Source organism: Sphaeramia orbicularis, chromosome 17 (assembly GCF_902148855.1).
Source record: "Sphaeramia orbicularis chromosome 17, fSphaOr1.1, whole genome shotgun sequence".
NCBI lineage: Eukaryota > Metazoa > Chordata > Actinopteri > Kurtiformes > Apogonidae > Sphaeramia > Sphaeramia orbicularis.
This window is the reverse complement of record NC_043973.1, coordinates 24,183,680-24,204,445: the sequence shown is the minus strand read 5'-3', so window position 1 is coordinate 24,204,445 and position 20,766 is coordinate 24,183,680. Positions and strand designations below refer to the sequence as shown.

The window sequence follows — 20,766 nt, the reverse complement described above, 5'->3', positions numbered from 1 at the left end:
TTTTTAACCCCCCAGTTTGGATGATGGAAGAGGTTTCAGTGAAGTTATTTCTGAAATGTAAACCAGGTACCATGGGGCTTCTACTGAAACGTGATTATTAATGATGATTAACCCACAAGAGCAAGTGTCTAACATTTTGGAACAGTTCTGAGCCAAACTGATGTGTTACTTAGGTTTATTGGGCTTGAAGTTCATATATGGAAGTGAATATGGTCAATTTAACATATAATATCTTTAAATGACCAATACATAACAGAAGTGTTTTTTTTTTTTTTTTTTTCAGCTTTGGAATCAACATGCCTGATTTAGCCAACATCACATGTTGTTCCTCTGATAGCCCACCAAACACTGTCTTTGCTGTCCAGTGTTAGGCAACACAATGCAAACATACAAACGCTAACTGAGCAATGATTTGTGATCTTAACAGTCGTCTGTGATTTTTCTCATTTCATTGTTGACCAAAGTGATACTATTGCAGATGTGCCATATGCCTGGTAGAAATTTGGAAGTACAAAGTGTTTTGCTACGGAGTAACATCATAGGTCTGGTATTACTGTATGTTGTCTTACTTGTGAGTGAAATATGACCAGTTGTTGTGTTTGTGTTTTTTCGTTGCAGGGGTGTTGTTCAGTATCGAGGTCACATCAACATTTTTTGCTGTGAGAAACTACTGGAGGGGCTTCTTCGCTGCCACCTTCAGTGCCTTCATATTCAGAGTGTTGGCAGTGTGGAACCAGGAGGAAGGTAAAAACAACACAATAACACGTGTGATAATGTTTTTGTGCACAACATAACTATCTGCAATGCCCAGTGACATTGTTACCCCGCCCTCTGAAAGGGAGGCAGGGGATATTGTTATTGGTTTGGTTTGTATGTTTGTTTGTTAACACTTTAGCAGCAAAACTGTTGGTTGAATTTATACCAAATTGGGTTTATAGATCGCTAGTGACTGAGAATAGATCTGATTGCATTTTCGGAAAGGTAGAGCAAAGTTAAATTTTTTTATGAATTTTTAAACATATATATATATATTTTTTTTTTTTTCCCATTTACTTATAATGGGCGAAATTTCAAATGTCTGTAGCAGCAAAACTATTGCCTGAATTCATACCAAATTGGGTTTATAGATTGCCAGTGACCCGGAATAGATGTCATATTTTGGGAAAAATAGGTCAAATTTTTTATGAATTTTTTAAATCTACCTAAATTTACTTATAAAGGGCGGGGTTTGCTGTGCCTGGCACCACTTATTTAATATTATGATGACTGTATGAATTACAGTAAATAGCTGTGGCTCCATCTGATTGGAAACATTTTGAGTGTGAATGCACATAAAATGTAAATAATGTTTGTTGCTACTTCTTGTAGTTCAGGTGGTGTTCTGCAAAGTTTATCCAGTTTAGACTTAGACTTTATTTTTCATTCCTGATTTTACATCAAAAATAAAATTTTGATGCATTTGACTCAGCAGATGGTAGCAATAAATACAAACAGGCACTATATGTACAGGATAATATATACAAGATAGAATAAATATGCATATAAATAAAACTACGTGTGAGTATAAAAATAACTATGATCCTCTGATAAAAAAAAATATTACTATACTTTACTATTTACTATTAATATGTTTATTATTCCTTTTCCCACATGTTTTTTGCTTCTCTGTTTTTGGTCTTTGATAATAATTTAGATCTGTCAGAGAAGCAGATCAGATCTCCACTTCAACACTTTTAATTTGATCATAACTCAAAACATTTTTCTTCTTTCTGTAAATTTTCAGGTTTTCATTTATAGTATATCAATACTACACTGTGCCTGGTGTTCTGTTTTTTTTGTTTTTCAATAAAGTTCAGTTAAGATTTACTTCAGGTAATATTTAAATCAAGAAAACTACATAAAAATATGTACAATATTAATAAAGAAGTATAATTTAAAATATTCTAACCCTTTTTCACCAAATATACACCTTTGTTTCTCTTATAGTTGCATTATTAATGCTGATACAAGAATGCAAAACTAGAAATTACATGTAATTGACTGAACTCATGTGTATAATGTTTCTGGAGGTGACATATTTCTGTGTCTTACACCCAGAGTGAAAACCGTCTTCTTTTCCTCAGAGACCATCACCGCTTTGTTTAAGACCCGTTTCCGTCTTGACTTCCCGTTCGACCTTCAGGAACTACCAGCGTTCGCCATCCTCGGGTTAGTGTGTACCTCTGGGCCGACGCCACGCCGACACACACTTCGGACTGAGACAGTTCGGTGCCTGTCTTATACCGAGGACATCTAAGACTTAATTTACTCCCAGACTAGACGGAGGGTTGATTTGATTTTAAAGAATGGGCCATGAAATTAACTTTTTAGTCCATTGATTACACTTGGAAGCTGTGTCCAAATCAGTGCTTCCAGAATGTATTTAACGCCAAAATATTTTATTAGACAAAAACAAACAAAAAAAAAGACCAGCTTCCTGTCAGATTCATTTAAGCAGGAACAGACTGACTGCAGCTGGAAGTCAGTGTTGTTATGATGAGGTGACATTTTCCCAGGATGCTCTTGTGAACAGGTGATGTTTGTTTCTGCCTGTAGCATCGCCTGTGGGTTCGGTGGCGCTCTGTTTGTCTACCTGAACCGGCTGATTGTCGAGTGCATGAGGAAGCAAAAGACAATTAACAAGTTCCTGCTGAGAAAGTAAGTGTCACTTACTGCAGCGTCAAGACTTTACAAAAGATAAAAATGCAGAAAATAGTCCAACATCACAACCATGTCATGCATTATGATAAAAATGATCCAGATTGTTTTTTATTTTTCACTATTATGCAAAAATGACTGATTTTATTTTATCACAAAACTATATATCATTATGTCTACCATGCAACAATACGAAAAAAAGAATCTATAAGGGCTGACAATAAGGACTCATCGTATCTTAAGTTTTGTAGTTTAACATGTCATTATTATCAAACTACAAACCACAGAAATAAAAAAAAGGAACAATTTCACAGTTAACTGGGGTTAAACGTATGTACAAACTTCACAACAATGTATTAAATATGCAAATAATTCCATTATTTTTTATTGTCTCTAACCTACATATAAATATAAATAAGACAGACACAGTCCAGCGTGTCTCTGTGTGCATGTATAATGTTTAATTTTAAAATATACAACAATCTTATAATGTATGATTCAGTATTATAAGTGCTGTTAATGCTGAAGTCCACTGCTATGTGGATATTGTGGACAGTTCTTGAGCTACAAAGACAACAGACATGTTCATCAGTTTTCTGTACCTTTTAATATAGATGAATCTGCTAACACCTGCAGTATTTTTTTATTGACTAATAACATCAGCTGTCATGGACTGAAAGTGTCAATAGTAACGTTATTATCGTTAATGAAAACTAACGAAATGACGGAAACAGGAATTGTAGAAACATTTTCGTTAAGTGAAATAAATAAAAACTATAATTAAAAGGAAAAAAATGATAACTAACTGAAACTGTATTGTGTGTTTATAAAACTAACTAAAACATATAAAAATTATGGATAAAATTCCCTTAGTTTTCGTCTTTGTCAATGTCAGATTGATATGAAATCGATTTATTTTCCACAAGCAATTTTAGCTGCTGGCACCATATGATATTTAATGGTCCGTCACTTCTTGTCACTTGTCGTTTAGAGTCGTCTTCTGGTCCCCACTCTACCTGGAAACATACTGACTAAAGTTGGGAGAAATCAGCAGAGTCCTGTATGGGATTTATTTGAATTTGACGGAGAAGAAGTTAAAAGATATGAAAAAACTAAACTAAAACTAAGCATTTAGAAAATTACAAAAACTAATAAAAACTTGCAAACCTGCTCTAAAAACGAATTAAAACTAACTAAATTAGAGAAAAAAAGTCAAAACCTGAATAAAACTAAACTAAAATGAAAAATCCAAAACTATTATAACCTTGGTCAGAATTCAGCTACTTTTACAATATTGTTTTGGATCTAACAATACAACAACTATTTACCAAGTAATTTTCATAACTCTATGAACAAAACCACAATAGTGTTGATTGACTATCCACAAAGGTGGTCATCGTACGTGAAAGAGTTAATGTTTTGTCGCCTAACTGAAATGGGTTAGTTTCACATGTCATTGAGGTATTTGCTTCACCATCCATACGTTGTGACAAACACACCCATTAATGACCCTGCAGTCCGTCTCTTCCTGTCAGGCGTCTGGTGTATCCTGCTCTGGTCACGCTGCTGGTCTCCACACTGACGTTTCCTCCAGGCTTTGGACAGTTCATGGCTGGACAGGTGAGAAAATACTCCACTGGACAGGATAAATAAACCCAATATGCAAATGTAACATCTGGACATTGAATCACTATATGTACTGAACAAGAATATGAATAAAACAATAAAGTTTTACACCCTTGATTTCACGCCATAAAAAATAAGAGCAAAAACAAGTTCAGTGTAACATACATATGAACTCCAAGCACATATGTACAACTATAAATGAAACTATACATCAGGGGTGTCCAACTCATTTGAGTTCAGGGGCCACATTTAGTCCAATTTGATCTCCAGTGGGCTGGACCAGTAAAATAATAACAGTGAAAAAAGTAAAATTCTATTATGATCAGGTTTACATCTCCAAAGTTTCCTTAAAAATTTTGAATAACATGAACAACTTGAATTGTCTTAAGAAAAACAAGTGCAATTTTAACAATATTATGCCTCGGTTTATCAGTTTATCATTTACACATGTGCATTACAATTTGCTTTACAATCGCACAAAACATTTAGTAACAGGCAGAATATTGATAAAATTGCATTTACTTTTCTTAAGACATTTCCGTTTGTTCATATTTGTTCAGGTTATTCACATGTTTTTGTAAAAGTATAGTTTGGTAATGTAAACATTTTCATGTAATTTTACTTTTTTACACCAAAAACACATAGAGAACATGTGGGGTTGTTGTTATTTATAGGTTATTATGATAATATTTTACTGGTCTGACCCACTTGAAATCTAATTGGACTGTATGTGTTTGTATGTGGAACCTGAATTAAAATGATTTTGACATCATTGATTGTTAATATCTTAAGTATAATTTTTGCATTGGACCCTTTGGAGGGCCGGATTTGGCCCACGGGCTGCATGTTTGACACCTGTGCTATACATGCATCAGTATGGACCATCTGGACTTTGTTAATGGCAAATCAGACATTCACTGATGGTAGAGGCCAATGTTTTCTGTTGTATTATCTAAAGCGGGGTACACACATAAGGATTTTCTAAATATGAAGAAATTTTTTATCTGTTGCAGACCCCACACATGAAGTTAAAGAAAATCGGGCATTGAACAGTTTTGATCGTACGGTGCGGTGTGCTCTGATAATTTCAAAACGGCACACCACACACATAACAATTCTTTCCCACCACCGATCTAGAATCTAGTCCTCAATCAAACGTGATCTAACAAAAACGAAGAAGAAACAGCAGCAACCGGAAAACACCACAGCTCCATGAACTGGTCCTCCATTTCTGAGGTCCACTGAACTGTATGTTTCAGGTCGGCCATGTTTGTTTTTATGTACACCTACTTCCTTGTTCCTCAGGCAGCTCACTCCTTGATTGGCTACATTCCATTCCATGTCACAATTCACTGAGTTATGACTCGGGAATTGTCGGCTTTCCCCACATACGAAGAGTTTTGGTTGTAAAAATTGAACTAGTTTAATATTTAGGAATTGTCGGGCCAGACCAGTTTCGGAGCAGATAATTGGGACAAATTCACTGTTAACACAGCTAAGAAAACAGGTTAATCTTATAGGACATAAAATAATCTGGCGTTTGCTGTCATTGGTTGGGAAGGGGGAAAAGCAGGACAAAAACAGCCCGATTATCTTTATGTGTGTACCCTGCTTAAAGCAAGAGTGTCAAACTCATTTTAGTTCAGGGGCCACATACAGTTAAATATGATCTTAACTGGGCCAGACCAGTAAAAGAATAACAATGAAAAAAGTAAAATGACATTATGAAAATGTTTAAATTTTTAAAAATTCCTTAAAAATGTGAATAATATGAACAACCTGCCATTTATTAAGAAAAATAAGTGCAATTTTAACAATATTATGCCTCATGTTATCATTTACACATGTTGCATTATAACATATATAACATATTTAAAGTACAAATACACCAAACATAGTAACAGGCAGTAAAATTGCACTAACGTCTCTTAAGTCATTTATTGTTCATATTTGTTCAGGTTATTCACATTTTTTTGAGAAAGGATAGTTTGTAAATGTATTTTACTGGTCTGACCCACTTTAGATCATAATGGTCTGTATGTGGAACCTGAACTAAAATGACTTTAACATCCTTGATTGTTGATATCTTCAGTGTAATTTTTGCATTTCACACATTCATCCCACAGAACCCTTTGGTGGGCTGGTTTTGACCCTCGGGCCGTATGTTTGACACCTGTGATCTAAAGGGTGGTTCAGAATGTATATGCTTTGGATTTACGCTCATTTGCAAACACTAAGGTGGAATATATAATGAAGAATCATTTTCCTTACACAAAGGGGGTAAAAAGTTTTTATTGTAAACTGCATTGCCCCTGAATTTCACTTTTTCACAATTTCTAAGTTAAATTTACTATAAACTGGAGGAGTTTCATATACTCATAGTATATTTGTAACCCATTCATAATGTTTTTGCAACTCTAGTGTCATTATTTGATATATTATAACCAAATCTTCATTTATCAAGACTATGTATGTATATTATTATAACATCAGTCTTGATACCTCTGTCATACATGTATTACATGTTTTTGCAGTTTTGCTCATAAAGTGTCCTCTTCTTATCCACTAATATAATGGCTACTGCAGCTTTAATGTTCATTGATGAACATATTTCTGGCCTTTGTGGTTCATGAACCTGAACTAAATGCAGCCTGGTAACAGTAAAAAGGTAAGAATAGAAAATTAAATAAATATAATTTGAGATTTTATAGACGTGCGGAACACACATTTTTGGGTGTCAGTGCTGCTTTTACACCTGCTACGCTGCAAAATCCTCATGAATAACAATGAGGCACAGTGAGATCATTCTTACTTTCATGGTTTCCTCATTTTGAATAAAGTGATGGTGATTTATGGAAAATTCCGGACACGAATAAAATGCAGACTGCTGCAGTGGGCATCCAGTGGCCTAGGGAATTCAACTCATACTAATATATGATACAAACATCCCTGGTTTCCCTGCACTGTGGACTTTTTCTCGCTTAAATTTACTGTCTAGATGAAATAAAGGCAAATATTTGACCCATATATGATAACTGTCAAGAGTTGACAGTCGGAAAGAAATAATGTGCTCTTAGGAAAAGATAAAAAGACAACCTAAAGTATTTAATGTTTTCCTTCTACTTATGGGGAATACAGGGAGTCTACTCTGAGCATCCTTAAAGTCTTAAATGTGAGTGTCCTAAATTAAAGCTGCAATTATCTGTAAAAAAAAAAAAAAAAAAAAAGTATAGTATATCCTTAAATTTAGCACTCAACAGTCTTTGACTGTGTAACTGCTTTTTAGAGTTCAAACAGGTGCCAAAAAGTAGCTGGACTGATTTTAGAAAAAAAGAGCCCCAAAACTACTGGGACAAAATTCAAATACTTGTTGTTCAGTGTGTTCCAGTTCACAGTTCATGTTCCACATCCTAAATCTCTTATTAACGTACATTCTGAGTGCCTTATTTAGTAAAAACCTGTTAAACTTCAATTCCTCTCTTTGTCTTTTGTCTGGTATTCCACCCTGTTTTGACCCTAAAACACAGTAAAACAAAACCACTAAAGAAAAGGAACACAAACACATACTCACAGCAGCTTTTACAACACTGAAACAGACGCAAATTCACAGTAGCACCTTTACCTGAAATAACGTCTCAGCACAAGTGTCAAACATGCATCCTGAGGGCCAAATTCGGTCCGCCGAAGGGTTCAATCTGGCCCCTGGGATGAATTTGTAAAATGCAAAAATTACACTGAAGATATTAACAATCAAGCATGTTAAAATCATTTTAGGTCATTGCAGTCTGAAGTGGATCAGAACCAGTAAAATACTATCATAATAACCTATAAATAATGAAAACTGTAAATTTGTCTCTTTGTTTTAGTGTAAAAAAAAAAAAAAGTAAAATTACACAAAAATGTTTACATTTACAGTCTAGCCTTTAACAAAAAATGTGAATATCTGAAATGTCTTAAGAGAAGTATGTGGAATTTTAATAATATTTGTCCTGTTATTTAATGTTTTGTGTGTTTGTAGATCCACTGGGATCTCTAAGTTGTGATTTACATGTATAAATGATAAACTAAGGCGTAACATTGTTAACATAGCACTTATTTTACTAAAGAATTTCTAGGTTGTTCATATTTGTTCATGTTACATTCAAGTACAATTCATATATGTAAACTTTTCCATTATGGAATTTACTTTTTTCACTCAAAAGTTCTTATCCTATTATTTACATTATTTTACTGGTCCGGCCCACTTTATATCATATTAAGCTGAATGTGGCCCCTGAACTAAAATGAGTTTGACACCCCTGGGTTAAAGTGTTATTCACCTACATCATGCTCTGTCCCTGTGTCCACCTGTCAGCTGACCCAGCACGAGTCTCTGGTCGCACTGTTTGACAACCGTACGTGGTGTCGTCAGGGTGTAGCCGAGGAGTTCGACTACATCGGCCACCACCACGGCTGGAAACACCCTCAAGTCAACGTCTTCATCACACTCATCCTCTTTGTCATCATGAAGGTGGGTTTCAGATCTACGTACATACAATATGTCTGAAAATGAGCAGGATTTTGACATCTTTTCTCTCTCTTAGTTTTGGATGTCTGCTGTGGCCACCACCATGCCGGTTCCTTGCGGTGCCTTCATGCCAGTTTTCCTCATCGGTAAATGAAATCTGCTGCATGTCCTTTTTTTCTTTACATTGCAGCAGTAAAAAATGGCCAAGAATAAGTGTGTGCTCTCTGTGTGTGATGGACAGGTGCAGCCTTTGGCAGACTTGTTGGGGAGATCATGGCTGTTATGTTTCCAGATGGCATTCATGCAGATGGCAGCGTGTATCCCATAGTACCTGGCGGTTACGCAGTAGTAGGTGTGTTTTTATTTATTGATTTATTTTTTTATTTTAATTTAACCTTTATTTAACCAGGAAAAAAATCCCATTTAGATTAAGAACCTCTTTTCCAAGGGAGTCCTGGCCAAGAGACAGCATGAAACACAACACATACCTGTAGTTACAACATACCGTTACAACAAACAATTTACAGGACAAGTCAACCTATGAAAAACACGTGCAAGTCATTGAGTTATTCTCCAGCATTCAGGGAGATCAACTGAGACAGTTTCCAGTCTTTTAGCAACATATTCCATGTGGACGGAGCAGAGTACACAAATGCCCTTTTACCCAGCTCTGTACAGATGAATGGCACATAGAGGAACAAACGCTCATTCGATCGCAGCCAATAAAAATCAACACTTCTTCTTGTTATTAACCCTTTCATGCATAGTGGTCACTACAGTGGACAGTTACTCTACAGCTTTACTCTCATATATTCATGGGTTTTGTTGTTTTAGTTCCATATCAACCAACACAGTGGACACTTATGCATCATCTCATAAGCTGCAATTCATACCATTATTGTAACTTTGATTGGTTCTTGAGTGGAAATCAATTGTTAATATTTATTTTTTGCATATTATCTCCATGAAATGAGTAATAACCAGTATTAGAATATGTTAAAATGTGACAAAACATCAGATTTGCTGCATTAAACATGGTTTCATTTCACTGTTTTCATATCACTTTATGATATTGGGTTTTAAATACTTGTTTCTTTGCTTCAAAAATAAAATTCATGGCGTAGCTGAGTGGAAATTTTTGTAACTCCATGAAAAACAGGTTGATTAAAAAAAAAAAAAAAAATCAGTTGCATTGTTTTGTTTTTTTTTTTTTTTTCATGCCTAAAGAGGAATAAAAACACTCAGGAAAAAAAAAAAATATTGAATAAGGTTCTCATAATTCATGCATGAAAGGGTTAAACTACAGATATAGGAAGGTAGAAGCCCAAGTATGGCCTTGTAAATAAAGGTGTACCAGTGTCCCAGCCTCCTAGTGGATAGGAAAGGCCAGCCAACTCTGGAACACAACTCACAATGATGTGTCATGGTTTTAGAATTAGTAATAAACCTCAGAGAAGCATGATAGACTGTGTCAATCATTTGAAGATACTTGGACAATGCGTTCATATAAAGTACATCTCCATAATCTAACACTGATAAAAAAAAAAAGTGGCAGTGACAAGAAAAAAGAAAACAGAAAAACACAACTTATTTCAAAAGTAAAAGCCCAGTTAAGCGCGGCTGGCAAAAATATATGGTACAGTGTCTCTTTTATGTGATAGATGTCAACAGGCTACAGCAGATTATACTCATATGTTTTGGGGTTGCCCATCTTTAAATAAATTCTGGTCGGAAATCTTTGATGTTTTATCAACAGTAACGGGAAAGAAAATTGTTCCTAACACTGGGTTACAAAAAAAATGTTTTTTGCAAGTTGTCTAGGTTTTTTCAACTGAATTAGGACCATTTTGCACCGCTAAATCCAAAAATGACATCTGTTTTTTTCAATCAGGTCAGGTTTTTTTTGCTAATTTGATTTTGAAAAATTTGATCTTCTCACAAAATTGATTACATTTTTGTGACTTTATCAGTTGATTTTTTATATAGTTCTCACCCAAAATAGGTTTTAAGAGAAATAAAATCATTTCCTAACAGGATTCCTGTTAGGTACAATAGTGTATTCACCGCAATTGTTGCAGAATACGTCAGGCTTATTTTTGCAAGATCTTCTTGTCGAAGCCATTTCATTCACCTGTAATATTAAAAAAAAAACATTAATCATAAATTGGCAAAAGTAAAATCTTCAGAACTTGTTTATTGCAAGAAATATGAAAGAATTTTGTATCATATGATGTGAAAATGCCCATAAATGTAAGTAAAAATGTTAAAAAGCCAATATGTAGCATAGTTCAGAAAGTTAACCTGAGCAAAATGAATGTGATTTTTGGATTCAGCACACCAAAATTATCCTAAATCAGCTCAAAAAACTTAAACAATAAATTTGTTGTTGACCAGTGTAATGTTTTTACTGTTTTGTTTGGTGTTGTACCTGCTCCATTTAAATTTCCCTCCGCTAACAAAGACATGATTGCCTTTACATCTTTATTTGCCAGGAGGTTTATATTGTTAAAGTGGAAATCCTCATCTCCACCAACCTTCTCAAAATGGATCAAGGAAGTACTTTATTTTCTCCAACTGGAAAAAATTCGTTTGACGTTAGCTGGAGCCTTGAAGACTTTTGAAAAGTCATGGACTCCTTTTCTGATCTATGTTAATCATGCAATCTGTCATGTTTCTCTTGACTGAGTATTTTGATATACAGTTTTTTATTTATTTACTTTTTTGTCGTAACATTGAAAATAGAAATTTTGTACTTCTATTTTGTATTTTATTTATTTGTTTATTTTCATCTTTCCTGTGATTTGGAGGGGATGTGTGCCAGGGGAGGGGGGATTTGTTCCGCTTGCTGTCTGTCTGTGTGATGGACTTTTGTATCATACGTCGGAACTATGTTCTTTTTTTTTTATATGTTAAAAAAATAACAAAAACCAATAAACAGAAGGTTAAAAAAAAAGCCCAGTTTAAGCTGTACTTTAACCCTTTGAAGAGCCACTTTACATACATTCTGAGTCTTTTTTTGCCCACTGCCTGACTTTGAAAAGTGCTATAACGGTGGCAGAAGGTGCACAGGAGGCAGGGGATGGCTGAAGGTCCAGGTGTGGATGTGTGTGAGGAGTTCAGGGACATCTGGAGGACATACATTTACACAAGCATATGAGGATCTGAAAGGTGGAGATTGGATTGTGTTCTGACTGACCAGTAAAAAAAGGTGCACCAAGAAAAATCAATACCATCTTAAGTGTACGATATATTTAGACTATTTTTATTGCTTCACCCGCCATCCCTGAAGTGCTCTTAAAACCAACCCTGATGATAACGCCGATGCTGTGTCCGCCTTGATCGATGCTGGGGTTATTGTGTTTTGGCACATTAGTTCAGATATAAACTCATAAAGTAACAAGCCCAGCAGTAAAATACGTACACTTGTGGGTTGTTATAGATTTTTTTTTTTTTTTTAGCAAATTACATAAAGTAGAAAGAGGTGGACAGACCGGTGTGTTAAGCCATTGTTACGTATGAAAGGCTGACTTTTATGAAATTGTCTTTTTGTCTGTTATTACCAGCATCGAGGTTTCATCATAATTTAACAGTTTTACTTTTTTTTTTTTTAAGTATCACTTTAATGCTCACTGTAAATAAAGGTAACGGTAGTGAAGATGAAGCAAAGTTTAATTTTTATATATATTTATTGTGATTCTAATATATATTTGAAGAAGCAAGTTTTCACCATGTGTAAGATGTTCGCCACGTTCTGTAAGTATGGTAATAATACTTATATTGGTAATTTTACTAATTTCACTGCAACTAATATGACATGAGTGCTAAACCGAGATCAGATACACAGATTTACACGTATTTTTTTTTGCTAAAATTAATTTGTTTTTGATCATGTGATAGTTTTCTGTACTATGTTGCAAATAAACATTCATTTTAGACGACATTTAGTCTATATAATGTATATAATTATGGACGGAGGCAGAAAAGCCAGGTGTAGATTACTGCACAAAGTGAGAGTTTTATTTTCCTTGGTCAGGATATGTACAGTCAGTCCTGCTGTGATTTACAAGGCTGACAATTAATACTGAACAAACAATAACTCAAACTATGAATTACGAAAGAGCTGCAGCATCATTGGCTGACATTCTGTGACGCTGCGCTCTCATTGGCTGGCGTTCTGTGACGCTCTGCTCTGATTGGCTGACATTCTGTGACGCTGCACTCTGACTGGTTGATGTTCTGTGACGCTGCGCTCTCATTGGCTGATGTTCTGTGACGCTGCGCTCTGATTGGCTGGCGTTCTGTGACGCTGTGCTCTCATTGGCTGACGTTCTGTGACGCTGGGCTCTCATTGGTTGACGTTCTGTGACGCTGGGCTCTCATTGGCTGACGTCCTGTGATGCTGCACTCTCACTGGCTCACGTTCTGTGACGCTCCGCTCTGATTGGCTGACATTCTGTGACGCTCCGCTCTGATTGGGTGACGTTCTGTGACGCAAAACTCTTATTGGCTGGTGTTCTGTGATGCTCTGCTCTCATTGGCTGCTCAAAACAAATAAATGAATGAATGAAAAAAAGCTTGTTTTGTTTAAAATCATTGCTTCCTGGTGCTTTGTAAGGCTAAAAACTCAAAAAAGATTGTTCTAGGTAGTTTGCAAATGCCCATGTTCCTGTAACTTTAATAAAAGAAGCCTCAAATCATCACAACTTTCACCTCAATTTTTTGGAAAAGCTGCCACAAAATCAGGCATTTTAGGCCGCAATAATAAAAAAAAATTAAATGTTTAAATGTTAAATGTTAAATTAAATTAATGTTTCTTTGAAACTGTGGATCTGCCACAAACATTCTTCAGAATTCCTCCAGAAGACTGGGCTGATGATGCAGACTTTCAGAAGGCTGCTAAAATTGTGCATTCCAGAAAAGTTGTCAATGATGTTGCTGAAAGAGGGGTGAAGCTTATTCAAGACTTCAACTGTAGCCGAACAAAAAATGAAGATCAGAAACAGTACTTGCTCCAAGTTGTCAAAGAACACAGGAACATTTTTTGTAATTTCAATAAAGCACCAGTGGTTGCTGGACTTTCTAAGTAACATTTTTATGTGAGTTGTAGTTTGATTTTGAGAATAAAATTACAAATTATTCTAATATGCCTTATTCATTTGGCTAGTTATGTTATAGTATATAGAGCAATCTTCACGTGTCTTGTGCAACCTCTAAATATTAATTAATTTGCATACATTTTGGACCGAAGTAATTTGGCCAGATATGGAACTAAATGCAGGGTTCTAATCCAGAGAATCTTAAAAAAAACAATTTTTGGACCACCCTACACCAACGGGTTAAACTTCCGCAGTAAAATGTGAACAGGTGTATTTTTACCTGCCTGTTAAATCTACAGCTGTGTATTCAAACTCAAAATTAGAACTTATTTCAACAGGAATGTTCATGTAAAATGTGCATAACATGGGTTAAATCAGTCTTTTGCTGCATGTCATCCCTTCTCTCTCCCCATATTTCCCATCTCTGACCACTGTTCTCAGTCCACCATCTCTAATAAAGTGAAAATGTAGATGGTGTTGAGTCTTCATAAACAGTAGATGAGTTTGACTGCTGCAGTACAGTAAATTAACTCGTGCTACACGGTATATGCACTGTAACAGTACAGTTATTTTTTTTCTTTTACAAATAATGTGACAGTAAAACAAGACAGTACTCTTACCATGAACTACCATCATACCCTTATGGTAAAGAAAGGTCATTTTTCTGTTTCTCAACCAAGAGACATACAAAAAAATCTGAGAAGAAAGTGTTGAGGACTTTGGAGTGTTATTTAATTTGCCTCAATACACATTTTCCTGCGCGCTTTATGACGTAAATCTAGTGCAAGCCTGAAATCATTTTTATCACTTGACACCAGCTTATAGAAAGTGACTGATGCAAATCGATTTCACTTAAGTTGAGAATTACAGTTTGGACCAAAGTAAATTAGAAAACTGCTCAGTACAAAATTGCCATGGTTGTGACTCATCGGTTAGTGTGACAGGATGATGTTTCGATGTTATGAATTAGAAAGGACATCCTGCAGAAAATTGTGTTTTGATTTGCTGTCTTGCAGTAATCATGTCTGTGAATCACAGCACGCACTTACAGTTCACATTTCAACGCCGTATTGAACTGTATGTGAATGGACGAGACACAGAAGTCATTGAGCGCTTTTCTTTAATTCACATCCCTCCCACACAGGAGCGGCAGCGCTGTCTGGAGCAGTCACCCACACCGTGTCCACAGCCGTCATCGTGTTTGAGCTGACCGGTCAGATCTCCCACATCCTCCCTGTGATGATCGCCGTGATCCTGGCCAACGCCGTGGCCCAGTCTCTACAACCGTCACTGTATGACTCCATCATCCGCATCAAGAAACTCCCTTATCTGCCCGAGCTGGGGATGGGACATCACGAGTGAGTCTGTGCCAACCTGTTTGTTTCATTCTCTTTTCCACTTTGAGTTAATTCTGTCTGCTTGGTTTATTGTGATTTGGAATTAACCCATAAAGACCCAGTGCTACTTTTGTGGCAGTTCCCAAATGAAGTTTAGCCTTTCTTAAGTGATTCAGAAGTTTATACCTCTTCCTACTAAGTTTATACTTCTTCCTTCTCCTTTTCAACCATACAAAATTCAGACTTGCACATACTTGAAGATAGATTCTGTTCATTTAACTGTTATTTTGTTTTTGTCTAATTTTGCTTTGTTTTGTTTTATTTTATTTCTTTGCATGTTCTAAATAAGTAAATATCACCATTGACTTTAATATTATCCTCCTTATTTTGCAGTCTTTCAGAGTAAATAGTGAGGCTTTGCCACATGTGTGCTGATAATATCTAGTTTAAATATGGATATATGAATATATTATTACTATATTACTATATAGGACAATTTAGAATATTATATGTATTTGTTATATATGTATGTGTGTTTTTGTTTGTTTGTTTTTTATTAATATCTGGTAAGATAAGTTGTTTAGTAAGCTTCGTGTATATAGGAAAAAGGATGTGTGATATTGTTATACTATTATTGTTATTACTGTTGTTGTTGTTGTTATTAGTATTATTATTATTATTATTATTATTATTAGTAGTAGTAGTAGTAGTAGTAGTAATAGTAGTAGTATTATATTGATATTCATACAAAATAATAATTACTATATAGTGATCATAAGGAATAGAAATTGGGGGTAGGAATACATAAGTTTTTACTTCTTCCTACTCCTTTTCAAGCATGTATAATTTAATTTCATTTGTTTTATTTATTTATTTACTTATTCATTTGTTTATTTGTTTGTTTGTTTGCTGTAACTATTATTATTTATTTATTTATTCATTTTGTTGTTTGTTTGCTTATCAATCATTTTTTGTACCAGTACTTATATTTTGTTGGTTGATTTTTGTTTTGATTTCACTGTTGACATGTTCGAACTAAAGATTTCATTCATTCATTCATTCATTCATATATTTTCATATATTTAATTTACAGATCATGTAGATGTTCATAAAAGCTCAGATTAAAGTTGAGGGTTGTTATGTCAGAAACAGAGAAAACTGAAGAAAAAGTCACTTTTTCAGCAAAGATATCAGTAACTGAACACAAACCCAGTGTTTCTGTCCACTGTCATCGATCCAACTCCATGGGTTTTACTTGTGAATCAATGTTTTAGAAGATGACTGTGTTTCCACGGTAACCACGGAGCCTCTGAACATCCAAATGGGTCATATCTGATGATCATGAAAAGATGACAAACTGTATTTTACACCAATTATTTACATATATTAATAGGATTATTGGATCAACACTTATTTAACTTTTTATATTAGTAAATGATTTTGGTTACCAGTGGATGTTTGGGTCTTTATGGGTTAAGTTTAGAAAGATATGTGCTAATTTTATAAAATATATAGTATGAAAATATTAACCATGATAATAAATGCATGACAAATCCACCCACTGTCTTGAGTTGTCTAGTGTAGTTATACGGTACTACACCACGTTAAAGACAGATTGTAGTTATAATTAAGTCATGCATGAGACTTGGTGAAATCTGGATTTATAAAAAATTTATCAGTTCAGTTTGAGCTGATGGGGTTTGTGTGTAGGACGTTCCATTGTTATTCAGCACTACATCCAAAATTAAAAGTATAAATAAATACATGCGCAACTATGTTACATAATAGGAGAAATCTGTCTAGCAACTGTAAAGATTATTGTGGTCAAAGGTCCTTGCTCTCTCTATTCATGTCTGTTCTTATGAAGGTGATGTTTCATGATCACAAGAATGTCCTGATAAGAGTTTGGAGACAAGGCTGATTTTACAAACTACTAGTAAATGACCTTAACTGCCAGTAATTCTGCCTGAAATGATTACACTGATCAACAATGATTTTAAGACAAAAGTACCTGATTTCACTTAAATCAAGTGCACTGATTTCAAACCGGAAATCAAAATTTCTTGGGCATTCTAGAATTTTAAGTCATGATTAAAGGTGGGGTGCGATATGTTTTCCTGGAGCATTTTTTACTTTATTGCTTAAAATCCCCTTCACACCCCAATTACAACCAATTAATTAAATGCTCTAACACAAAAATAAAAAAAATGTAGTCACCTGTAGAACAGACAGGACTGAAAAAACACCATCCAAATCATTTTAAGCACCCAATCGAAGTGATTGAACGGTGATATGTCTGTCAAACTCAACTGCCATTAGTCCCTCCCCCCTCTGCGCGTACCCCTCTTCGTACATTAATCGTGTGTTCTCAGAGGCTTGGAGCACTTGTTCAGGAAATGAAGCCAGAGCCAGAGCTTGGCTATATTAGCTATATTAGCATGGAAAGTTCACCAGCAAACTGTTTTGTCATCAACATATATCACAAGGAAATGTAACGTTAGCCAAATAGGTATGAACTGGGGCTGTTCTGTAAGAGCGGGGGTGTGGGAGGAGACTGAATGAGGTATGCATGGATCAGGGCCGGAGCTGGGGGCCGCCGCAGCTGGGGGAATTGTTGCTGTGCAGCGCTCGTGAACCCTCGAGAACAAGCATTGCGCGTGCCAGTACTCTGGAGGCGTGGCTTCGGGGGGATGTGTGAAGAAAGGGGTTTGGACTTTTGAACTGAGTATTTTCAAAATGTAGCTTGCTCGAACCGTTTTTCTAAGATCTCATACCCCACCTTTAAGTCAATATATAGCCATTAGCAGCGTATCATGCCAGTATTTTAGTTCCATGAATCCTAAGTGACCTAAATTCAGATGACATTCAATACCTGGGTAGTAACGCAAAGATGAAAAATAGATCTTTCATCGGAGCTCAGATTGGACAAGTCATTGATGATTCCAATCATAGGTGTGTAAGTGGTGCAACATATTCCAGACAACAATAGAACCCAAAGTTATGATCAGCTAGTTGAGGACATGATGAAAGTGTATAAATGAATGGGCTGCAGAGTGTGTCCAAATTAATTTCCTCCATTCACACCTTGATTTTTTTTCACACTCAGTCTGGATGAAGTCAGAGATGAGCACAGTGAAAAAGTTTATCACGATATTTAGTGAAATATTAAAGGTGCAGGAGACTTTCGTGACCAATTTTTCTTCAAATCTGTAAAACCTCAGTCATAGCCTAAGTATCATGAATCTGTAAGTCTTTCTGTGATTACTCACCTGAATCTCTTGCATTGCTGTGAACAATTTCGAAGTACCATCCACCATAAACAAACCATGTGTTTACAAACAGAGCTGGGAGGTCACTCGGGCATCTTCAGAATTTTGTCGCTATGTGCACTGTGGGAAAGGGAGGTTCGCACAGTTGCCTGCAGCGGTGGCAGCAGCACAACCATATGATATTATATGAATGAAACAAACACGACGCAGAAACGTCTGAAACACGGAAACGGCTGGAGGAATACGCATAGAGGGAAGGGAGCTCCTGCCGTTTCCGTGTCGTGTCTGTAACAGCTGCCGCTGTCAGGTGGCTGCGCGAGCCTTCATTTCCCACAATGCACATCATGACAAAATTCTGAAGATGCCTGAGTTATATCCCGGGTCAGAATGTAAACACATGGTTGTTTATAGTGGATGGCACTTTAAAATTGTTCACCGTAATGCAAGAGATTCAAGTGAGTAATCACAGAAAGACTTACAGATTCGTGAAACTTAGGCTATGACTGAGGTTTTAGAGATTTGATGAAAAATTGGTCACGAAAGTCTCCCGCACCTTTAAACTAAAACCAGCGACTAAGGGCACTTCAGCTCAAACATGGGTGTCACTGTTGGTTCATACATCAGGAAACAAGTACAAGAGCAAGTGTCTGAGGCATTTTTAACCATTTAGAGCCAAACTGATGGGCTGTGCTACTTCATTGGGCTTGATTTTTATATCTGTATTTATATTTATGTGATCAGTTTTGCATATTATCTTCAGATTTTTTTATTTGATTTTTAGTCAGTTTATTGTCATCCATTGTTATAATGGTGGATGCATTTGAGTTTTTCCAAGTGCTTCTCCCTGAGGATTTATGGGGTTTTTCTCTTTATAATAGTCTAAGGTTTTGACCTATCTTTGTTCAATGACTTGAGATGATTTTGTAACGTGATTGGAACTGTATAATTAGATTACATTAGATTAGATTAGATTTGACAGAACTTTATTGATCCTTAAGGCAAAACCTTCAGGACATTGAGGTTCCAATAGCAGCACAAACACCGAATATACACACAAGAAATACCACAACAAGATGGCAAAAAAGAAAGGAGTATTTAAAAACAGGCAATTGCACATTGTAAAGTACTAGTAGAAACAAGTAGCAAGGTGTTAATAATAATAATAATAATAATAATAATAATAATAATAATAATAATAACAACACTACTGAATGAATCAAAAAGTGTATATTTCCAGGTGAAGGTAGGACAGTGTCTAAAAGTGCAGACAGGGCAGCATCTTTTCATTTGAGCCTGTCTGGAGTGAAGTGATGGCGTCCATGTGGTGTTCAAGAGCTGTCAGATGAGGACCATCTCCATCAGTAAAGTCAAGAGGGTCTGGATCTAGATACCCCCTTTAACGTGATAGAGGATTTGAGTGTGTGAGACAGCCTGCACGTGTGGCCCTGTATTTGCAGTATCATAAATATGGATGGTATCAGGGTATAAGCTGGAAAATGTAACCCTAGACATCTATGCGCTCATTTGTTTTTAATTCAGCCTTTTGTTCCATCTCCAGTTTCCCTCCCTTGCCCTTTTTCTCCCCCTCCTCCTCTGTCATTTTCTCATCTGCGGCTCCCTTTTCTCATCACTTAACCTTTATCCTCACCCCTCCTCTCTAATCCCTCTTTCTGATGCTTCCCTCCTCCCCATTTCAGGAAGTATAATATCCGTGTGGAGGACATCATGGTCAGAGATGTGCGTTTCATTACGCTCACCTCCTGCTATCGGGACCTGCAGGAGATGCTGCTGACTGGTCAGCTTAAAACACTGGCCCTGGTTGAATCTAGGGGTAAGTACATGCAAAAAAAAAATCACCATCTTGTCTTAATTTCAGTTTGTACCCTGTGACATTGTTTTGGTTGTCACCCATATGTCATTAACTATGACATTTCAGTCATACATTCTCAACAGCAGACATTTTGGCTTGTAAAAGCAGACAAACGCACAGGTGTTATTATTATTTGCTATGGCTCTGTTCCATTTAGTTGCTCCAGGAGGTGATTTCAATGAAGTGAATTTAAGGCCTGACAGTGATAAATCCAAATGGGCTCCAGCCATTTATAATGATGCCAGAACCACCTGTGTGCTTGCTTTAATAAAATGTCTTTTTACAGCACAGAGTTTTGAGTTTCTGTAGAGTTTCAACAATTCACTTTCAAGACAGAATTAAAATGAGGATTTGTTTTTTTAAT

General features: G+C 35.9%; 1 protein-coding gene across 1 annotated transcript in view; it reads left to right on the top strand.

Moving 5' to 3' along the window:
- Window positions 1-20,766, top strand: part of clcn2a (chloride channel, voltage-sensitive 2a) — a 96,587-nt gene that overhangs the window by 61,111 nt on the left and 14,710 nt on the right. The window contains exons 9-17 of the mRNA XM_030161417.1: window positions 619-744; window positions 2,124-2,208; window positions 2,596-2,697; window positions 4,233-4,317; window positions 8,678-8,833; window positions 8,907-8,976; window positions 9,072-9,182; window positions 15,071-15,284; window positions 20,230-20,363. Coding sequence (XP_030017277.1) covers window positions 619-744; window positions 2,124-2,208; window positions 2,596-2,697; window positions 4,233-4,317; window positions 8,678-8,833; window positions 8,907-8,976; window positions 9,072-9,182; window positions 15,071-15,284; window positions 20,230-20,363 — 1,083 coding nt within the window. The remainder of the gene's footprint in view (window positions 1-618; window positions 745-2,123; window positions 2,209-2,595; window positions 2,698-4,232; window positions 4,318-8,677; window positions 8,834-8,906; window positions 8,977-9,071; window positions 9,183-15,070; window positions 15,285-20,229; window positions 20,364-20,766) is intronic.